Raw genomic sequence first — 21310 nt, 5'->3', positions numbered from 1 at the left:
ATCGCAGTAAGTGAGCAACTATCTGAAAAAAATTAAGTTGGATCTCTAGTTCATATTTTAACAGCAAAATAAATTCCAGGTGGATGAAAAAACTTGAACATAAAAAATAAATCCATAAAACCACTAGATGAAAATACAAGGCATTTAAACATAATCTCAAAGAGCTAAGGCTTTTCTACCTGTGAAACAGGTAGAACACAGAAGAAAAAAAATAAAAGACTGATAATTCCACTTGCATTAAAAACTCTACAAGAAAAAGATACCATTAAAAAAGGAAAAAGAAAAATGACAAATTGAGAAACATAGTTTAAACTCATATCACAAATGACCAATTTCTGTTATAAAGAGTTTTAACAAATCAATAAGAAAAAGACAACCAAACCAATAAAAAAGTGGGAAAAATATGTTAACAGATCATAGAACTGGAAAGAAAATGGTTTTAAAACATATAAATTAATAAGAGAAATGCAAATTAAAACTATAATGAATAAAAGTTATTTATCAGATTGATATCTAGTACAATCCATGGAAAACAAAAACAACAGAAAATTACGTTGTACTCTCTGGTTAAGGGATAATTTTCTGTTAAGTGTTTTTGTTTTGCATGGGTAATCAGGATTCTTGTGACATGAACTGCCTAAAGTTAAGCCAAACTTCACAGGTTAAGGGCCCAGTCCTCCATGACTGCCCTCACTTCAGAAACTAGCAGCTTTGGGCATTCCCAGGGCCATCATTACTTCTGACCAACTGGCTGCAAGTTCAGGGGTTCCCACAATACCTTCAGGTTAGATAATTAAATAGAACAACTCACAGAACTCAGCAAAGTGCTATGCATACAATTATAGTTTATTATAGCAAAAGGATACAGATCAGAACAGCCAAAAGAAGACATATATAGAGCAAGGAGTAGGAGAATCCCAAATACAGTTTCTGTGTTCTCAGGGACATGTCACCCTCCTAGAACACACCAGAGTATTGCCGACCAGGAAAGTTCACTTGAGTGTCACTGACCAGAGCTTCTCTCGGGGTTTCATTACAGGCATGATTGATTGACTCAATCTCTATACAAAGCTGAACTCAATCTCTAACCCCTCTCTCCACCTCAGATGTTGGGCTAATATCATATGACTCAAAACTCCAACCCTCTAATCTGATGGTTGGTCTTCTGGTATGGCCAGCCCCTATCTGAGTCATCTTGTTAGAAAAACTATCAGAGAGCTTACTATGAATAACAAAGATACTTCTATCACCTAGAAAATCCCAAGGATCTAGACCTGGAACCTGGAGTGGAGGCATTTTGGGAGCAGGGGAGGAAGCCTTGGCAAATACTTGATTACAGTCTTAATTTCAGCCTTGTCTGTATTAGCAAAAGGCTGGAAAACAGCAATGTGCAGTAACAGAACTGATTCTCTGCAAAAATCAAAGTACATCCATATAATGGAGTTCTAGGCAATCGGTGAAAAAAATGGGACAACTGTAGGTAGGACTACAGAATAAATTGCTGAATGTACAAAAGTCTGAATGGTATGCTATAAATTGTGTTTCATATATGTTTATATGTGCATGGGGCCATTTCTAGAAAGATAACTGGTAACAGAGATTAGATCCAGGGAAGGGAAATGAATGAGAGAACTTCTTTTTCCCACCTTTTTCAACTTTCTGATTTTTGTACAATGTGTATATATTACCTGTTTAACAAGAAGAAAACATTACAAGGTTTTCGCATACTTCTTTGAGGCTACTGAACATAATTTATAACTTAATATCTTCTTGATTACGATCAGTCACTGTCATGAATATATTGAACAACAAATCTCTTAAGAGTCTACTGAGATACACAACACAGGGTTTGCTTTCACCTACACTAAATGACCCCAGGCTGCTGTAATTTGAGTGTTACTGTCATTTCTAGTTTTCCTATCTTTTCCCAGCTGCTTCTGACTACTGTCAACATTCCCTCCTCTAGCTGACTAGAAACTTCTCTTTTAAATTAGTGCTTCTAGTTATGGCAGGCCAAGAAACCAGACACATGGTCCTATTACAGGACTACATAAAATAAAGAGAAACTGCCTCTGTGAGAACTTGAGAAATACTCTCATAATTCATGTTTTATAACAACTACTTGACTAGTCAAGATTTTTACACACTACCAAATTCCATACAATTGAACAAAGAATAGGCAAGGCATTATTGAAGTCACTATAGGAGCTTCTATTATATAATTAATACTACACTGGTAAGTTCAGATTTGGAACTTTTCAGCATTGCCTTCATTCATTCACTCAAAAATATTTTTGAGCATCTAGTATGCACCAGGGAGTGTCCTAGTATTAGGCATACAGCAATGAACAATAGAGACAAACTCACTTAAAATTTATATTCTAATTTGAGAGATGACAAAGATAAACCAGCTAAGTACAATAAACAAAAAAAGGGATAATATGATAGAACTAGGATGGGGGAATAGCATTAGATACGACTGCATGTTAATCAGGGTCTGATCAGAAAAGAACCACTAGGATCTAATACACATACACATATCTTAATATTCAAAATAAGGGACTTTTATAGCGATTATAGGAGGTAGTTTCTTTTGTGTCTGGCAGTTGAAAAGGGAAGACAAGGGAAATGGGGGAAGCAAGGAACTTGCTAGGATGAGTAGAACCTGTGGGAATTGAGTGGAACTTGTGAGGATGGACGGGAAGCCATACAGGTCTCTCACTGCCTCTAATCCTCCAGTGTGAATGATGGAGTTGTCCAGCGGAAGCTGGCACCCTTTGTCAGAGTAAAGCGCACACCTGGCCCAGGAGCCAGAGAAGCTGAAGGAGGCGTTCCAGCAGGAACTGGTGTTCCTGTGGGCCTGGCTGTTGTCCCACAGGCCAAGATGAGCCAACAGATAAGCAATAATGTGGATAAGCTGCAACAGTGTCTTGTGCCTTGTCTGGTCCTTCCACTTATAAAAAGAATCCAGATCTGGCTGCTACTTTACTTCTACCTTCTATATCTTGTATCAAACATTTCTTATGGCCTACACTGTCCTGAAATTATGCACGGAAGAGAATTCTGCGGAACCTATCTCCAGGTTGACTAAACTGTACCATATAAATCCACCACAGATGATGTGAGTTCTCTAAAAGACATCTGAGCTGAGAACCTGAAGGATGAGGATTCAGCCATCCAACCATGCCAAGATTTGGAAGAGAATGTCCCCGGCAGAGAAGATGGCTAGTGCCAAGTATCTGAGGCTGTGATATAAGCTAGATCTTTTTTTGATGAAGGACAATGAGGCTGGGATATGTGTGTGAGAGTGGTACAAATTAAGAGAGAACCAGATCCTATGGGCCTTGCAGAACATAGTAATGAGCGAGGACTTCTTTTCCTAAGTGCAGTGAGAGGCACATGGAGGGTTTTTGTCAGGGAAGCAGTAGTTTGATCTGATTTATATGATTTATAAACTTTGTGAAATAATTTCAAACTTACAAAAAAGTTATAAGATTAGCACAAAGAATTTCTGTATGCTCATCATCCAGATTATTTCCATTTTTAAGAGATTGTTTTGGCTACATTGTGGAGAATGGCCCTAGTGGGCAGGACCACTTCTTTCCTCCCCACAAAGGCTTCATGGCACTCCTACAGCACAACACATATGATGCCCCTGGAGCTGTGCAGAAGGCTGTCCAAGTGTGGAGGTCGTAATATTACATAGAGAGCTATTGCAAGAGATCAAGCTACGGTGCTTCTACCACACTACTTTCAGATCACAGAGGAAAACCAATCTCATTATTTTAGTCTCAATTCACAAATACACGTTGGAATAAAAAACGGTATTACCTCTTCAGATCTGGCTACTTCTAACAATCATATCAATCCTCAAAACAAACAAAAAACAACTTCAGTGATTTGACACCACAGCAGCTATTTAAGAAAATGTTTCACAGATAATTCCAGATTTCCAAATTCCAAAGAACATGCAGTCTCCTAGAAGAAACATGCTGAAGGAGCCCATGTTCATGTTGATAGATAGGTTCTAGTCTCATTATTTTAGAGATGATCTCAGATTTGTGTATCTCTTATGTTCATCAGATGTGACTTACTTTACTGGAGATCATAAATAATTACCCTAAAGCAAGCTCTTCTGCCTAGATTAACTCTCCTGCTAGTAATACTGTCTAGCTAACAGCCAGGTTCAAATACTGAAGTGTGCTGAGGTCTTACAGATATTCAAGCTCATGTTCTGATTTTAGCACAATTCTAGTTTTAACATTCAAATCAATAGCGAAAATTATGATGGATAGCAATTCATTCTCACTAAAACACAGCTAATACGTGTTCCTTAAATCATGAAGGTAAAATGGAAAAACTAAATAGTTTGGTGACCTTTGAGAAATCATTTATTCTCCCTTATACTCAGTTAAATGGGAGTCTGGTTATTACAATAGAGATTAGTAATAATCAAGGTAAAATGCTTGGTAAAATGCATCACCGTAGGCACCCATCTTATTATACACACATCAATAAAAATAAACATCTATTTTTTAAGGGAAGAAAAGAAATGCTTCTTAATAAAGCTCTGGATGAACCATTTATCTTCTTTCAAAAAACATAAAAACACATAAAAAAGCATTATCTGACAAAGGAAAGTAGAAAAGATTTCTATCTTTAATTAGAGGTTGCAGTATACACTTAACTTCTGTAAGCTGCAGTGATGAATCTCCGTGTAAACATTCAGAAAAGGAGGGGATACTGTGTCATGACTTATGAACTATAAATTACCAGTCAAGATTACTAGTCAAGAACAGTTTTATACATTAACAACTACTTTCCTCCGCTTAACAATGGCTCTTGAATAACAAAATAAATTATCAGCAATTCCAACCACAAATTTAAGAATTAAAGTTTAAACAACTGGTTTCATAAATGCAAGCAGAGTAATAAATTTCATATATGTTAATTGCAATTACTTATGTTCTTTGAGTGAAATAACACAAAGATTTTTCCTTCCCCTTTTGGCAAGTTCACAAAATTTATGAAAAGGCTTCACCTTTTTCTTTTTTGCTTAATTTCTTTTTTGCATCTCAGCTGAACACAACAGACAATAGCTGGGGTTATTAGGGAGACATGATAAAAGAAAAGGTTATGACCACTCAGACGATCATGTATACCTAAAACGTAACTCAGACTTTCTAGTCTTAACCTGTAGCTCTAATTTACTAAATGATCTACAAAGAACTAAAAGAGATATGATTTAATGAGCAGGCTGAATTTTGTAACTTTGTCACTTTGGGTCACAAACACATATTCTGCCCTGAAAGTGAGGCAGAATACTAGTCATTCCCAGTGAGACTAGGTACAAGGGAAAAAAAAAAACAAAGCCATAGATATTTTTAAGTTGCACTACATTATTTTAACTATTTAATTAAAAAATTTAACTACCAGATCAGTGCACTGTTTCTTGCTTAAACACACAGTAAGTAGATAAAAAATATTTTTAAAATAAGCCAGAAGTAAAAAGGAAAAGGCCTGAACAGCTTGACAAACAGCAACAGAGTAATTTCCAATCAGTGACTATTAATGGGAATACTCATTTTATACAGCGATTATCGACAACCATTTAGCAATTCTTTAATCAGGCACTTGATATTTTTTTAGCTAGCATACTCAATACTGGGGCATCACACACACACACAAATATGGCTTTATTACAAAGGATTCAAGATGGCAACTACTTAGAATCCAGTGCCAACACGGATTATAACAAATCCAGTGAGTGTTTTGTTTTTCAATTATTCATAGAAAATTTAATCCTGATTAAGTATCCTTGGGCAGGAATTCATGGGTAGTTGATGACTGAAACCAACATTTATATGAAATGCTTCTGTTAATTTAATCTGTGTATACGGCTTAATTATGATTGGGGATTCAATGTAAGAGAAATGAATTCTATTGGGATCAAAATTTCAGTACCGTATCACGTAGTACCTTTTCCCTTCTTTCTTTTTAACCACATAAACCTGCTTGTCCCTTCACCTAAGTGCTCAGATTTTAAAATCCTTTGTCTTTACAACCCGTTAATGTATTTAAGTTTTATTTTTTCATAAACTGTTTGTCAAAAACCTTTGCTAATCAAGCTAAAACCTGAACTAGAGCCAAAAATGGCAGAAAAAAATTGGAGACTAACTCCACCCACAAATAAACAAAAGCCTAGTCATTTAACTGTGAACATATTTTATATTCATTTCCTGAAGTAATTTCAATTCCTTTAAACTCAAATATGAAATGCATTTCCTTAAAGCATAAAAAGCAGCAGTTTTTAAAATCAATGTATTACACTGATTTCATAACTGGACTAGTTTAGATATTTATAAGCAAGTAATCATTTAACTGATTACTTTTTATAAGACTATTAAACCTGAGTTAGCTATTAAGATGAGGCATTATAAGTGGTGAATATTTTACCAAAATAGCATATAGTTATTTTTCACATTTATTTCCATATAGAAATTGCTTCAATCATTTTATAACAACACTTTCTTCAAAGTTTGTTGTTTAAGTATATTTCAAAACATTTCATTTATTACCTTTTTTTCAGTCTTGGTACTGCTTAAATGCAGTTATATAAATAACGTGCTCTGCTTTCGCTGTTCCAAGTTTTCATACTAAATGTATGAAAAAAAAGTAACTGTATTTGGATCCTTATTGCACTCTTTTAAACCAATTCACTTTTCCTCTCAACAAAAATCAAGTATCAGAAATGAGGGCGACTTTTGTGTCCAGATGATATGGTCAGTGGTAGTGTTACTGAAGAAAGTGAAGAAACTTCCCAATATAGACTGTGAGATAGAAAGAGTCTGTAGAGAATAACCATGGAAACAGACTGGCAAAGGATAACACCTATTGTAATAACCTGAAAAGAAAAAGAAAGGAATGCTTTTACTGCATGCAGAAACAGAGAAATAATACTCAATTTCTCATGAATCTATATATGCTTTTTATATAAATACAATACTCTATCTTTCATCTTTACCATAGGTACATTTTATCAAAAAAAATTTCTGACTAATGCTCTAATTGTTTAAGGATAAAAAATCCCTTTAACAGTTATTTTGTAGATGAAAAAGGCACAAAAGAATAACTTGCTAAACCATTCTCTCCCAAGGGTATGCACTACAGACAAGAGTTTCAGTAAATAAGAAAAATCAGGTTCCTAGCTAATTTAGTAATAGGAATAAAGCATGCTCCTACCTGAACTTTAAAGGGTACTCTAAAAGCCCTTTCAAAAACTCTCAAGTTGCTTCTCTATTTTTGTAGACTACTGTCCTATCTATTCACCCTTTGTAAATACCTCAGGCTCAATAAACATTTGTGCATTCAGGCACATACTGCATTGCTTGTAAAGGGCTCCTGGCAGACCTCTATTTTGAAACGATGGAGCCATTCACCTAAGAAGGTAGGTATCAACACAATCAAAATGCATCATACTTCAGCATGGCACTCTGGTTTGTAGTCTGTTAAAGCAACTAGACTGATTTTTACAAATCTTGATTTTTACTATTATGTAACAAAAAATTTTAATCATTTTTTAAAAGATGTATTATAAATTATCTAATTTATAAAACAAAATTTCTATTTTAAAATTCTCTATTGCCGTTTCTAAAATAAGCTAAAATAGAATCAAGAAAACCTATTTCCACCATTTTGCTTATAAATATTTTGAAAATATTTTAAACTTCAAATTTATCTACTTACTGGTTTACTACTTTGTTTCAAAGTTTTAAATAACCCAGAAAATGTCTTAAAAAATAAACAGGCCCCTCCTATTTAAATATTCTCCCAATTAAGACAATATTTTCATTAAAAAAAACTACTTTCATCATGTATATTTCTTACCTTGTCTCTTTGGTAGTCGCTAAAAATGACAGAAATGCATGCAAGAACCGGATGGCATAAAAACCACAAGATACAGCCCTGAAACAGATGAAAAAGTGAAATAAGTACAGCTGTGTTTTTTTTTTTTTTTTTCAGAATGTACCACATAAAAAATGTTACTAGCATATTTAGGTCCTGATTAACCTCAACAGGCCTTTAGAGTAGAGCTTGTAATAAAATGTAGAAATAAATTTACTGTTGCTGTGACATTAGTATTTTGTTTCTAACCAAATGAGTATTTTGGAGTATTTATAATCTTATGTTTATAAATCTGCTGCATACACATTTTGATACACTACTAATTATTAATATAACAAATTATTAAGTGACAAAAGCAAGGCACAAATGTGTAATATTCCTGTAAAAAGAAAAAATAATGTACATTCATATTTGCATGCTGATACACAAAGAAATTCTGTAAAAATACACAAAAAACATTAATAGTTGTTACCTGTTTGAGGGGTAGAACAGAGGAGGGGGAGCTGGGCAGGTAAGAATGGGTAACTGTTTATACTTTTCAAATATTTTTCTATTTTTCCTTGAACCAGGGGAGCTGGGTAGGTAAGAATGGGTAACTGTTTATACTTTTCAAATATTTTTCTATTTTTCTTTGAACCGGGGGAGCTGGGCAGGTAAGAATGGGTAACTGTTTATACGTTTCAAATATTTTTCTATTTTTCCTTGATCTATGGCAATGTATTCTCTTTCCCAAAATTAAATTTGAAATAAAAAAATAAGTTAGTAAATAGTAGCTGTTGAAATGTTTGGTACATTGAAGATATAGGAAGAAAAAAACAAGATATAGAAAAATGTTTCGTATGTTACTATTTGTATAAAAATGAAGGGAAATATATATAGGCATATATACTTAAAACTCTCTAGAAGGATAAATTAAGAACTAATAGTAGCAATTGTGTGAGGAGGTGAGAATAACTTTTTGCTACTCCTTACTTTTGGATGTTTGACCCTATTCAGAAAGTTAAATTAAAACACAAAATACTTTAAAATTTGCACTGCTTTAAGCATAAAGCAAAATAAGAGGCCGGGCATGGTGGCTCACGCCTGTAATCCCAGCACTTTGGGAGGCCAAGGCAGAAGGTTCACAAGGTCAGGAGATCGAGACCATCCTGGCTAACAAGGTGAAACCCCGTCTCTACTAAAAATACAAAAACTTAGCCGGGCATGGCGGCATGCGCCTATAGTCCCAGCTACTTGGGAGGCTGAGGCAGGAGAATGGCGTGAACCCGGGAGGCGGAGCTTGCAGTGAGCCGAGATGGCGCCACTGCACTCCAGCCTGGACGATAGAGCGAGACTCCGTCTCAAAAACAACAGCAATAATGACAAAAAGCAAAATAAAAAAACCTTAATGCCTAAACACCTCAAATATATATTAACTTATCAAACAATAAGCACTACTGTCCCTGTGAAAAACTGAAAGGCAGGATGACATCTTCTTGTCTTATGCTCAGAAGCCTGAAGTTGGTACCTAGGGCTGCAGCAGCAGCTTTGCAATGCTCAACACTAGGAATAAAGCAGGAATCTGGCTCTCCTTCCATAGCTGCCTTAGAATAACAGTCAATAACTCTGGACAAGATGGGCTGACTGAACAGAATCAGTCTGATCAGAATGCTGGTTTGAGGTGCTAAAATGAAGGGGTATGGATTCTCTCAATCTGACAGAAAAATGAAACCTTCTAGGGAGGGAGGGTTCTATAATGTTACTGCTCTAACCCTTCTCCTGTATAGAAAAAAACCGAATTTGCTTTTAGATCTCACTAGCAGAAGAAGGACAAGAAAGGAGGAATAAAGTGACAGGATCTCATGTGGATGGAGTAAGGCTGGCTGAAACATGAACCCAGCCTCCTGGCTCCAGCTGCTTATGCTGAAGGATAGCTCCTAACAGTTTGTTATAAAACATTGTATAACTCTGAGAATAACAGATTATAGTCAATTAATAAGTGTTGAGAAATCCAAAGCATATTTGATTTTAAAAATTTAAAATTATATTACAGAAAAAAATGCAAAATCCCTATTGACGAAAATACGAACCAGGCAAAACTGACCTGCAAAGAGTATATGGAAAGTACTGTCTCACAGGTCTTGTAAAATGGGGATAATACCTACATCACATAAGTTGCTAAGGTTAAATGAGTTGAACCACATAGAGAACTTATGGTAGTGTCTGTCACATAATAGTTTTTTTTTTTTTACAAAAAAAAAAAAAAAAACAAGGTCTCGCCCTGTCACCCAGGCTGGAGTGCAGTGGCCCAATCTTGGCTCACTGAAGCCTTCAACACACAGGCTCAAGCAATCCTCCCATCTCAGCCTCTCGAGTAGCTGAGACAACAGGTGCTCGCCACAGAGCCTGGCTAATATTAATTTTTTGTAGAGATGGGATCTATGTTGCCCAGGCTGGTTTCCAACTTGCGGGCTCAAGCGATCCGCCTGTCTCGGCCTCCCAAAGCACTGGGATTACAGGAGTGAGCCACTGTGCTCGGCCCAGAAGTTTAATAAAAGTTAGCATGTAGTTGTTTATTAACTTCCCAAAGAAACCAGAATGAAGTGGATAATCAGAATAAACCATTTTCTTTCCAAACCCATACTTTGGCAAATGTGATGTAGAACTCCCTTTTGAGTGTACTTCTCTCCACTGTGATGATCTGATAGAGTCCACAGCCTAATGACAATGCTAGGCAAATTCTTAGGACGATTAGGAGGATCCCTGCTAAGTTGTGGTGTGAATGGTAGCTATGATGACTGGTATCTTCAAACTGTTCCCAAAGTAGCAAAACACTCTGCAAAAGAAAAACAATATTACGTTTAGGAAAAAAAAGATTACACCTAATTAAATATTTTTTTCAACTCTTTAATAAACATCCCTTTAAATGTTATATAAACATTCCTATCAGACCATAGAGGTTGTTAATGAATAAAGTACAGTCTTTTCATCACTCTAATACCCTAAGCTAGAAAAAATGAATTTTTATGAAGTAAGACCAGAGTTAAGAGATTTTTTTAAAATTCTATTGCTGCTGGGCATGGTGGCTCATGCCTGTAATCCCAGCACTTTGGGAGGCCAAGGCGGATAGATCACCTGAGGTCAGGAATTTGAGACCAGCCTGGACATGAAATCCCATCTCTACTAAAAATACAAAAAATTAGCTGGGCGTGGTGGCGGGCGCCTGTAATCCCAGCTACTCAGGAGGTTGAGGCAGGAGAATCACATGAACCCAGGAGGTGGAGGTTGCAGTGAGCTGAGATCGTGCCATTGCACTCCAGCCTGGGCAATAAGAGTGAAACTCCATCTCGAAAAAAAAGGGAAAAAAAAAAATTCTATTGTTGTCATGATTCAAATAAGATCATCTCTAAGGATGAAAACGAACTGAAAAGGTTAAAAGAACAAACTTTCTTCTAAATCCATTTCCTTTTTACTTCAACATCATTGAATGTAAACCGTTCTGCATTCAAACTGGCTATCTCAGGGTAACTTTCAAACATTTCAGTGTTTTTTGTACAACTCAGAAATTAAAAAGTCAGAATTGTTGATTTCAGACTTTATTCATTTTCATGCTAACATCCCTTGGTAAAGGACAGCATATTTTTATTATTCACTATAAATCCTCAGGGCACTTATCACTGTTTACCGACCTTTTCTCCCATGTTGCTAACAGTAAAAAGCTCAGCTAGTTCCTCATTAAGCTATTCTGTTTATTACTATTCAAAAGAAATTAGTGTCCATGTTGCCTCCATCTTTACTAAACATCAATCACTTAACTTACTCTAATATTTTAACCATTGCAACACACGTCTGCAGCTCTCTGCACTTCTTTCCTTTGTCAATTCAGCCAGCCCTCACTCAGAATTGAGTCTTTGGTGACTTCCAAGAACTTTTAGAATACATCAAAACTCAATAACAAATCCAATTATTAGGTTTTATGGGGTTTACCAGCAACCTCTTGCTTTCCTCCTTCTCACATCCTCTACACTAATTTTACTCCTGCTACCATTCTTGTTAGGTAAATTCCTTTGTCACTATAACATGTGAAATTCCTTCTTGGGCTCAATATATGCTCTGTTACCGAAAGTGTTATTCTTCCAAACCACCAAATTATACCCATCTGATTTCTTTTTTTTTTTTTTTTTTTTAAGACAAAGTCTCACTCTGTTTCCCAGGCTGGAGTGCAGTGGCACGATCTCAGCTCACTGCAACCTCCACCTCCCAAGTTCAATTGATTCTCCTGCCTCAGCCTCCTGAGTAGCTGGGATCACAGGCATACACCAGCACACCCGGCTAGTTTTTGTATTTTTAGTAGAGATGGGGTTTCACCATGTTGGCCAGGCTGGTCTCAAATTCCTGACCTCAGGTGATCTGCCCACCTTGGCCTCCCAAAGTGCTGGGATTACAGGCGTGAGCCACCGCGCCCAGTCTCCCATCTGATTTCTTAACCTACATTTCTGAACTTCACTTTTGCAACACAGAAGTGCTACCACAGAGCTACCACAGCCCATGGTTCATATTTTTACATATTCAAACTTCCCTGTTTTCACATACATATGCTAATATGTGATCTGTATAAAATATGTATGTATTTGTATAGCCTCTGACTGCCTGTCTGATCTGCCTTGTCTGGGTTGTTGCTGAAGATCACAGCTATGTTTAATGTATTCTTCATAAATTCTCATGTAAACTCTAGTGTAATATCATCTTAGTTCTCAACTCATATTTGTCTATGACAGTAAATTAAAATTACAATGAAATAATAAAAATGTAATTTTTAAAAAGAAATAAAAAGTGAGAATTTAACCTGACATTGACACTACTCTCTGTAAGTCCTGGCTCAAAAACATTAAGTTGTTAGAATCTTAACCTTATTTTAATCAATTCTTCTAATTCAATTCTTTCTCATCATCCCCTTTTCCGGCACTATCTCCTTTCTAAATATCACCACCTGTGATATGGTCTCTTACCCAAATCATTCATGTAAATTCAATACTCCTATTCCACTCAAAACCTACTATATTAAATAAATACTAGGGATAGAAAGATGAATAAAGCACTGGCCCCATCCTTCATTAATATATTTTTCAATTTATTTAATGCATTAAACTTATATTATAATGTCCTTTACAGAGCCTAAGTATATATACTTCATTTTCATCTATAGCTAATGCTCATCAAAAACTTAGTAAAAATTTTATTTTTATACCTTTCTTCTTAATTTTTACAAATCCATTGAACACAGGCATATGGGTATCTTAGAATGTCAATACTATTAATACAGAGGAAAAGAAAAAAAAAAAGACATGCAGGACCCTTATAAAAGACCAGTTTTGTTTTTACATTTGCTTTCAAAAACAAGATCCCATTCTTTTTTAGTCTATATTTGGCCTTTTAATTAATCTTAAATAATCACCTGAATTCTTTTATGTAAAGCCAATCCTAAAGATTGACAATGGATAAATCTCAAATCCATTGAATCATTCATTCAATGTTAAGTACTTACCATGTGCTAGAGAAATATGAAAGAAAGCTATTATTAAGTAGGAAATAAGACTCTAACCTAGTATTAAATATATGGTGCTTAAATAAGCTGACAGGAAGCTCAAATTCAGGTAAATTATATATTCTGCAGTCTACATATAGTTGCATCCAGATAATTAAGATTATTTGATCTAATGCTCTTTAAATTCATACTTTAAATGACACAAATTGTAGAAGCTCAGACATTTCAAGAAAAAAAAAAATGACACAAATTCCTCATGGGTCCCAGCTTTCAATTCTGAAATGAGGTATGCTCCAGTTTGCATTTCTGAGGATTACTAAGCAGAAACAGAGTATCAACACTCACCTGTGTCATGACAATGAATACTGCAATGCCAGTGGATGCAGGTGTAGAATCCCACTGGAGAGGTCTGCTTTGAGACTTCTTCATTCTGACTATCGTCCAACCCATGCATAGACTCAAAAGCAAGTATAACATCTGAATTTGGGAAGCGATGTCAAAAACTAATGGGACATGAAAACCAATGTCAACCAAGTTTACACAATATTAAAAAATTTAGCGCTTTTTGCGTTATGATGAGAACATCTTTTTTTTTTTTTTTTAACCACAAAAAGACAGCTATTTTCAAAGAGAAGCTAAGGAAATTCATTGAGAGATATTCGCATGTAATAATTCTAAAGATTTAAAAATTGTCATAAATTTTGTATATATTTATAAAAATAGTTAAAACAGCAGCAATACTATTTAAAAATACATATATATGCCCATACCATATGTCCATTAAGTCCAATCTTAACTCTCTTCATTTCCCATTTTTCTTAGCTTTTCTAACTACATAATCTTGTTCTCTGCTCACTGCTTGTTAAATTCTAAATATGATTTAGAATTTAATCATATTAAATTGTTAATAACTCACTGCTTGTTAAATTCTAAATATGATTTCTGCAATGTGGAGAATACTAGTACCTTCATTTCTGAGTTTTTTTTTTTGATGGCTGAACTATAAAGTAAAGAGTATTTTCTAAAACTATTAACAAGAAACAATACAATGAAATGCATAGCTCCCATAACATCCAAACATTGGCTTTACTTTCAGAATCCTGAAGACACATGAGAAGCTCCATACATTAGTGTGATGTGCCACCAGGTGGCCATCACCTACACTGCAGGGGAAGCCTGCTACTTCAAACAGAAAAGATGTATCAAAACCACCTGTATCCACGTCAACACTATAAGAAAACAACGAAAATCTATAAATGCTTCAAGTTCCATATATATATTTATTTTGTGAGGTAGTATTTAATGATTTTTTAAGAAAGCTTATCACTTTTCTTCATAGTGTATTTTGATGTGAGTTTTAGGCTTTGGGTCAGAAATAGAAAAGAGTCAGTATAACAGAGAATGGAATTAAAATAGGAAGAAAACCTTCAGCTTTGAGGTAAGAAAATTTAGGTCTGAGTCTAGTCTCTACCACTCAATAGCTGACTGACATTTGGAAATCTGTTTCACATCACTGAGCCCAGATCCTTTATCTGCAAAATAAGGATATGCAGACATACTCTTCTATTGAGGATAAGATGAGAGAATGTATATAAATATGCCTAAAAACAATGAAGAGGCAGAGTGTAGTGACTCATGCCTGTAATTCCAGGACTTTGGGAGGCCAAGGCGGATGGATCCCTTAAGCCCAAGAGTATAAGGCCAGCCTGGGCAACATAGTGAGACCCCATCTACAGAAAAGGAAATTTAAAAATTAGCCAGGCATGATGGTATGTGCCTGTACTCCCAGCTACTGGGAAGGCTGAGGCAGGAGGATCACCTGAGTCTAGGAGTTTGAGGCTGCAGTGAGCCGTGACTGCACCACTGCACTCCAGCCTGGGCTACAGAGTAAGAACCCTGCCTCAAACAAACAAAAAAACAATGAGGAGCTGTACACATTACCTATTATTAAGAAGAAACTAAGTAGGACATATGGGAACTTAAACTGTAATCTTGTACTCAGTCAAGCTGATTTCTAAACAACTTTCGACAGAAAATTTATACTATGACAAGAAATAGTTGAAAAAAAAAAAGCAGATAGCAAGTGTAAAAGCTTTTTTAAAAATGCTCAGAAAGATACTCACATTCTGCCAAGCTTCCCATAAATGGTACCCCTATTCCATCTTTGGAGTAACTGAGGAATTGAAGAAGATTAGTGTAAATGACAAATGTGAAAAAAATTGTTCATAATCAAAGCAAGCATAATTTTGGTGGACTAATTAGGATTAATTAGATGTAATGATGAACACAGTTTTAGTGGTTTTGAGTTACCTGGAGAAATGAATGTAATTAGCTAAAGCTGAACCAGCTTGTAACAGCAAGGCAGTTGTCAGAACCTTTAAAATCATGTGCATGGGTCCTCCTTTCTTAATAGCCTGCCACAATGATTGAGCATAAATGCAAGCAATCACAAAGTACACTAGGACTAGGAGGAAAAAGAACTCATGTAACCCTGTGAAGAGAAGAAAGGGAGTTTGCTTCAGTAAAACAAAGCCAGTTATCGTATTGGGTTGCTTTCAAATCTCCCTGTCAGTATATTTCTAGAACTTGTTTTTTAACTGGAGTCATAGCATTCACCTTTGTAAGAGAAAAAAAAAAACTCTTAAAACTTGAACGTTTTTGTGCCTTGGGGCAAAATTTTAACTACAAGAAAGCAGATTAAACCAAACTAGTTAAGGTCAATCTGTAGGAAAGCATAATGGTCAGGGAAACCCAAAGACTCATCATAAAATCACAGTTTTATTTGAAAACAGTAAATGAAAATAGTGATTTTAGCATTCAGTTAAATATACGTTTTACCCCCAAAGTGAATTTCTTTTGTAAAAAGTTTAGAAATAGATTAGCTCAGTCAATAATAGTTTAAAATACCCTGACAATGTATCTCAAAGTGTGTTCTCTTGCCCAGCAGCAACATCAGGGAACTTGTTATAAACGCAAATTCTTGAGTTCCATCCAGTTTTTGATCTACTGAATCAGACACTCTTGACTAGAGCCCAGTAATCTGTGCTTTAGTAAGCCCTAAGCATGATTCTGATATAGCTAACGCACGAGAACCACAGCTTGGGAATGTCCCAATACCCTGAATTTCCATTTGGACAAATCTTCAAAATATCTGTCATGTCCAGAGATCTCTTCTGAGATGAACTGTCTACAGCTCTTGCCCAAAAAAAAAAAAAAAAAAATCCTGTGGAGATCATGCAACTCCATGCCAGGATTGGCTGAAAATTGTAACACCTAACCAAATGGCTACCAATGCAAGAGGCCAACAACATAACAATTTTAATTTAGGCTAATCATCTTCTCTTAGTAGATCAAACTATAAAGCAGAAAGGAAAGAGGCCACAGAAATTGAAGTTGAAAGGAGATGATGTTGGAACAGGCCAGAGGAATCAAACTGAGCCATGATAAAAACCAAAGTTTTGAGGGAGCAGAAATTACAAGTGAGGAAAGAGAGATGGCTGGCAAAGAACAAAGAATGTGCAGACTTTATATTAAAAATGAAACCAGTCATTACAGCAGCCTCTAGTGCCTACTAGCAGCTTTTTAGTACAGTTTTCATGTAACCTTATTATAAATGTCACTTTTTCTGTGTTAACTTGAAATCTTTTGACTGAGTCTCCATTTTTCAGAAATTTCAGAAAATTTTTATAATAAAGCACCAGGCTAGCTTTCAGTTTAACGGCTAACATTTACTTGGTTACATGTCAAGATAGTCCCTAATATTAAGACTTTTACATTCTATCTAACACCAGACTGCTCTAACAGTGGTGTGAATAGAGCTGTCTTAATTAAGTCTATGGATGAACTTTCATTCCAATGGTAAACACCAAGCCTGCTCTAGTGTGCCATTTGGGTAAACTTCAATTAACAGTCAGAGAAGAAAATATTTCTAATATGTGGAAAATAATTTTGTAAAAGCAATCAGAAGACACAAATCATAAGAATCAATAAGCAGCTCAATCATGCTTTTGGCCTGGTTAGGGGGGGAAAAGCAGCAAAAAGTATTTCTGCCACTGGGTGTCTCTCCTGCTCTATGAATATAAATGTGGACAGTTAACTTTTCTAGTGCAGGTGAAAAAGCATGTTTAGACTTCAGGAAGGGAAGATCAAGTAAAATAGCATATTTTCTTTTAAAACTCCTTACATAGAAAAGCACTCTAGCCTTAGAAATAATGGCAACATAATCCTGGGGTGGTTATAGTACTGGAACAAGACAGAAAATACAAATGCTAAATATATTATAACAACTGTGGGACAGTAAAGTTCCTTATGCTATCCTGTGTTTTGAATCTTAGTTTTTATCTTTCCTTCTTTGTATTAAGGAATTAAACATGGCATTCAATTTAAAGTTTTATTTATTTATAATATTTTACAGAATATCTTTAAAGTTTCTAACTTATAGGATAAAGTTTCCGACTCCACTAAGTTACAACTCTACCATGAAAAGAAAATGCTCAGACTATTTACTGAAGAATCGGAATAATGTAGAAGGAAGGACTCTGGAAAATAAGATATACGTTACAGTAAAAAATGTTTTAGGATTATTCACAGTTAATAATCTTCCAGCAAAAGCTAACATTATAATGAACACAAAAATTATTTCATTGACATAACATATTAAATAAATTGAACTGGGTCATGCCCCACACTTTATTCACTGAATTTTAGATGATTCTTACCTTGAACCTTTCCATAAAATACTTAAAAAGATAAAATGCTAGCTCTGCACTCAATGTTCCTTTAAACAAATCATCTCTTTAAAAAAGTCTGTCTTTTTGGTCAGGCGCAATGGCTCAGACCTGTAATCCCAGCACTTTGGGAGGCTGAGGTGGTTGGATCACAAGATCAGAAGATCTAGGCCATCCTGGCTAATGCGGTGAAACCCCCCGTCTCTACTAAAAAAAAAAATACAAAAAAATCAGCCAGGCATGGTGGCACATGCCTGTAATCCCGGCTAGGAGAATCGCTTGAACCTGGGAGGCAGAGGTTGCAAGTGAGCCGAGATGGCGCCAATGTACTAGGGGGGACAATGTCCAGCCTAGGGGACAGAGCGAGACTCCCTCTTTAAAAAAAAAAAAAAAGTCTGGTCTTTTCCTCTCTTCAGCTACCAAGTTTTTGTTTTGCCAAAAGCAAAAATTGTTTGTTCACTTTGAAATTAAACTCAATTTGTGTTCACTTTGCTTGTTCACTTTGAAATTAAAACCTAATTTTAAAACAGGTGGGCACTAATTGCCAAATCTTATTATACTTAAGAGTTAATATACACTAAAAAAGTATACACTAAAGAAGAAAAATACTCTTAATGAGCATACAACAGGTGGTGAACACTTGTAAGGGAATGTGTAAGGTTTAAGGCAAGCTTAAAGGAAGCAGCAATGGCAAAATAAAGTAGCAAGAAAACTTAGAGGACAGCTTCAATAAATTCAGCCCCAGCTAAATGATGGTAAGTAAGAAAGGAGGAGAGCCTAGGGGGAAAGGGTCCTTGGGTTCTGGGGCAGCACCTGGAACAGACATTCCCGCCTACCCATGATCCTTGTCTCAGAGCCCCAGTGGTCTCCCACACTCAAGTGTCTCAAGAAATATCCTGATTAGTCTAAATCAATCAGAAATTCCCATACCCTTACCAGTAGGAGGTAAACCTAACCCTTTTGACATATTTGTCTACTTTTATCCTCTTTCTTTCATGTCAACTTACATTTCTCTTATGATGCTATGACCCAGTTCTGAAAAAGGAAATGTGATAGGAAGCTTCTGGGAAAAATTTCCTTCCTCCTAAAAAGCGATACTGAATATTGCAATCATCTAGACATGATGCTCAGAACTGCCACAGCTAACTTTGAACTTGAGGCAGCTAGCTTAAGAACACTGATAGTCTGAGGATAGCAGGGTAGACAGATGCTAAATAAACCACCCTGGAGAAGCCTCAAAACTTCTTGTTGCATAAGATAATTCATTTCATTACTGTCTACACCACTTGCATTAGGGTTTTCTGTTACTTTAAGCCAAAAACATTCCAACATGTCACCAGTAACACACTACTGAAGCTAAATGGAAGATCCAACCCATTGTCTTTTGGGACATGGAGGAAAACAGGAATAACACTAAAGAATGAACACAGCTGCTAGAATTTTAAAAACAGTGAGATGGCAGATGTGGCAGAGCCTGTAGTATTATTCCAGTGTAAACCAGTCTACATGCCTTTTGGTAATAAGGCTCTCAGGATTCTGGGTACTTCTTGGTCTCTAATTAGAGTACAAACATAGTTAACAAGGATTCTAATATTTTAAAGATGCAGTTTTATTTTATTTTACCTTAAAGTATTATAATCCTATTTAGTACTTTGTCAAGTGGCATCACACTTGCCTTACTTTCTTTGTTTAATCTAGACCAACTCTGAAAAATAGAGGATTAACCAAAGTCTGGTAGATAGAAAATACATAATTGGTTTGAAAGAGAACAAATTACAAAATTTAACCAGAACAACATGTAACATTAATTGCAACTATTAGCACCAGGTTATTCTAATTCAAACCTCTGAGACATGTGGTAATAATCAATTTTCTATAAAAAGCATAGCAAATCAATTTTTCCTACTTGGAGGAGATAATTAGACAAACTAGCAGAAGTTTCTAAAATGAATTGAAGATTTTCCCTGTAAACAAATTCCATACCTGAGGCTACAAAGTAGGAAGAATCCCTCTTAAGGCTCTATTTTAAAACACATTACTAAAACATTGTGAAATATGGACTTTTAGATCAGTGGTTCTGTACATAAGAATCAACTTTAGAGCTTTAACTGGCTTCCACTCCAAACCAAATCTATCTGAGTCTCGGGGTGTGAACATCTGAATTTTTGTTTTAAACCTCATAACCTTAAACTAGATGCATACAGTGATGGGTTAAGAACCACTCATTGATACTTCAATGTAGAGTTATTCACAAAAGCTTTTAGGTATTTTAATCAATAAAATGATGTGATGTTTAGAGGAAGCCACAAAACAAGGCTGGATGGTTTTGGGTACTTCTAGCACTTTTTAATGATTAATTCCCACAGGTTAGCCTTGCATAGAATGTCATGCTTAATGAAAATACATACAATTATAGTGAGGTTTTGCCCCTTGTTTAAATATTGTTGCTGACATACTCAATGTAACTTACCCACTGTAGTATAAGACAGCTTTTAGACACAAGAGTAAGCATAAAATCAAAATCAGTCACAAAATCAGGAAAAGGTAGGTCAGAAGGAGTCAGAACTAAGAACTGAATCACAATGGTTAGTATGGATCATAAAGAAAAGGTTGCCACAACTCAAGATGTTGAGGAAAACACTGGAAGATATAGGCAAGGTTCAGGACAAGGCAAGGTATGACTGGCATTCAGTAGTCCAAGCATGGCACAGGGCACAAATGTGATCACTTTATAGCCTGGGATAAAAGTTTACATGCCAAATTGGTGATAAAGAAAAAGACCAAAAATGGAGGCCTGGATAAGGAGGCAAGTAAAAGCATATTAGGATCCAGAAAAGTCTCATGGATCCACTCAATACATAAAACCACCGTTTGAGCCAAAGGGCTACAGCCTGGAAGGCAGGAGAGGAAGCGCTAATTCATCTGGACTCCAGTAGAGGCAGCAGGGTTTGCACATGCAGCAACTGCAGCAGAACATTACTTCCTAGTGAGCCTTGACCAGTCCTAAAAACAAGTGTCATGTGAAATAACGAAGTCTTACAGTTAAAAAGGACCGGAAGGCTGCGTGCAGTGGCTTATGCCTGTAATCCCAGCACTTTGGGAGGCCAAGGCAGGCCTGCCTTGGCCTGAGGTTAGGAGTTCTGGTCAACATGGC

The 21310-nt window shown here is 35.9% G+C and overlaps 1 protein-coding gene across 1 annotated transcript in view; it reads right to left on the bottom strand.

Moving 5' to 3' along the window:
• Positions 1–4641: 4641 nt before the first annotated feature.
• Positions 4642–21310, bottom strand: part of GPR180 (G protein-coupled receptor 180) — a 29510-nt gene continuing 12841 nt past the window's right edge. Inside the window, exons 4-9 of the mRNA XM_001083934.5 lie at positions 15740–15920; positions 15553–15602; positions 13775–13932; positions 10529–10720; positions 7888–7965; positions 4642–6904 (exon numbers count right to left, since the gene is read on the bottom strand). Coding sequence (XP_001083934.1) covers positions 6746–6904; positions 7888–7965; positions 10529–10720; positions 13775–13932; positions 15553–15602; positions 15740–15920 — 818 coding nt within the window. The 3' untranslated portion in view covers positions 4642–6745. The remainder of the gene's footprint in view (positions 6905–7887; positions 7966–10528; positions 10721–13774; positions 13933–15552; positions 15603–15739; positions 15921–21310) is intronic.

The sequence above is a fragment of the Macaca mulatta genome, chromosome 17 (genome assembly GCF_049350105.2).
Source record: "Macaca mulatta isolate MMU2019108-1 chromosome 17, T2T-MMU8v2.0, whole genome shotgun sequence".
Classification (NCBI taxonomy): domain Eukaryota; kingdom Metazoa; phylum Chordata; class Mammalia; order Primates; family Cercopithecidae; genus Macaca; species Macaca mulatta.
The sequence above is the reverse complement of the archived record's forward strand: the minus strand, read 5'-3'. Positions and strand labels throughout refer to the sequence as shown.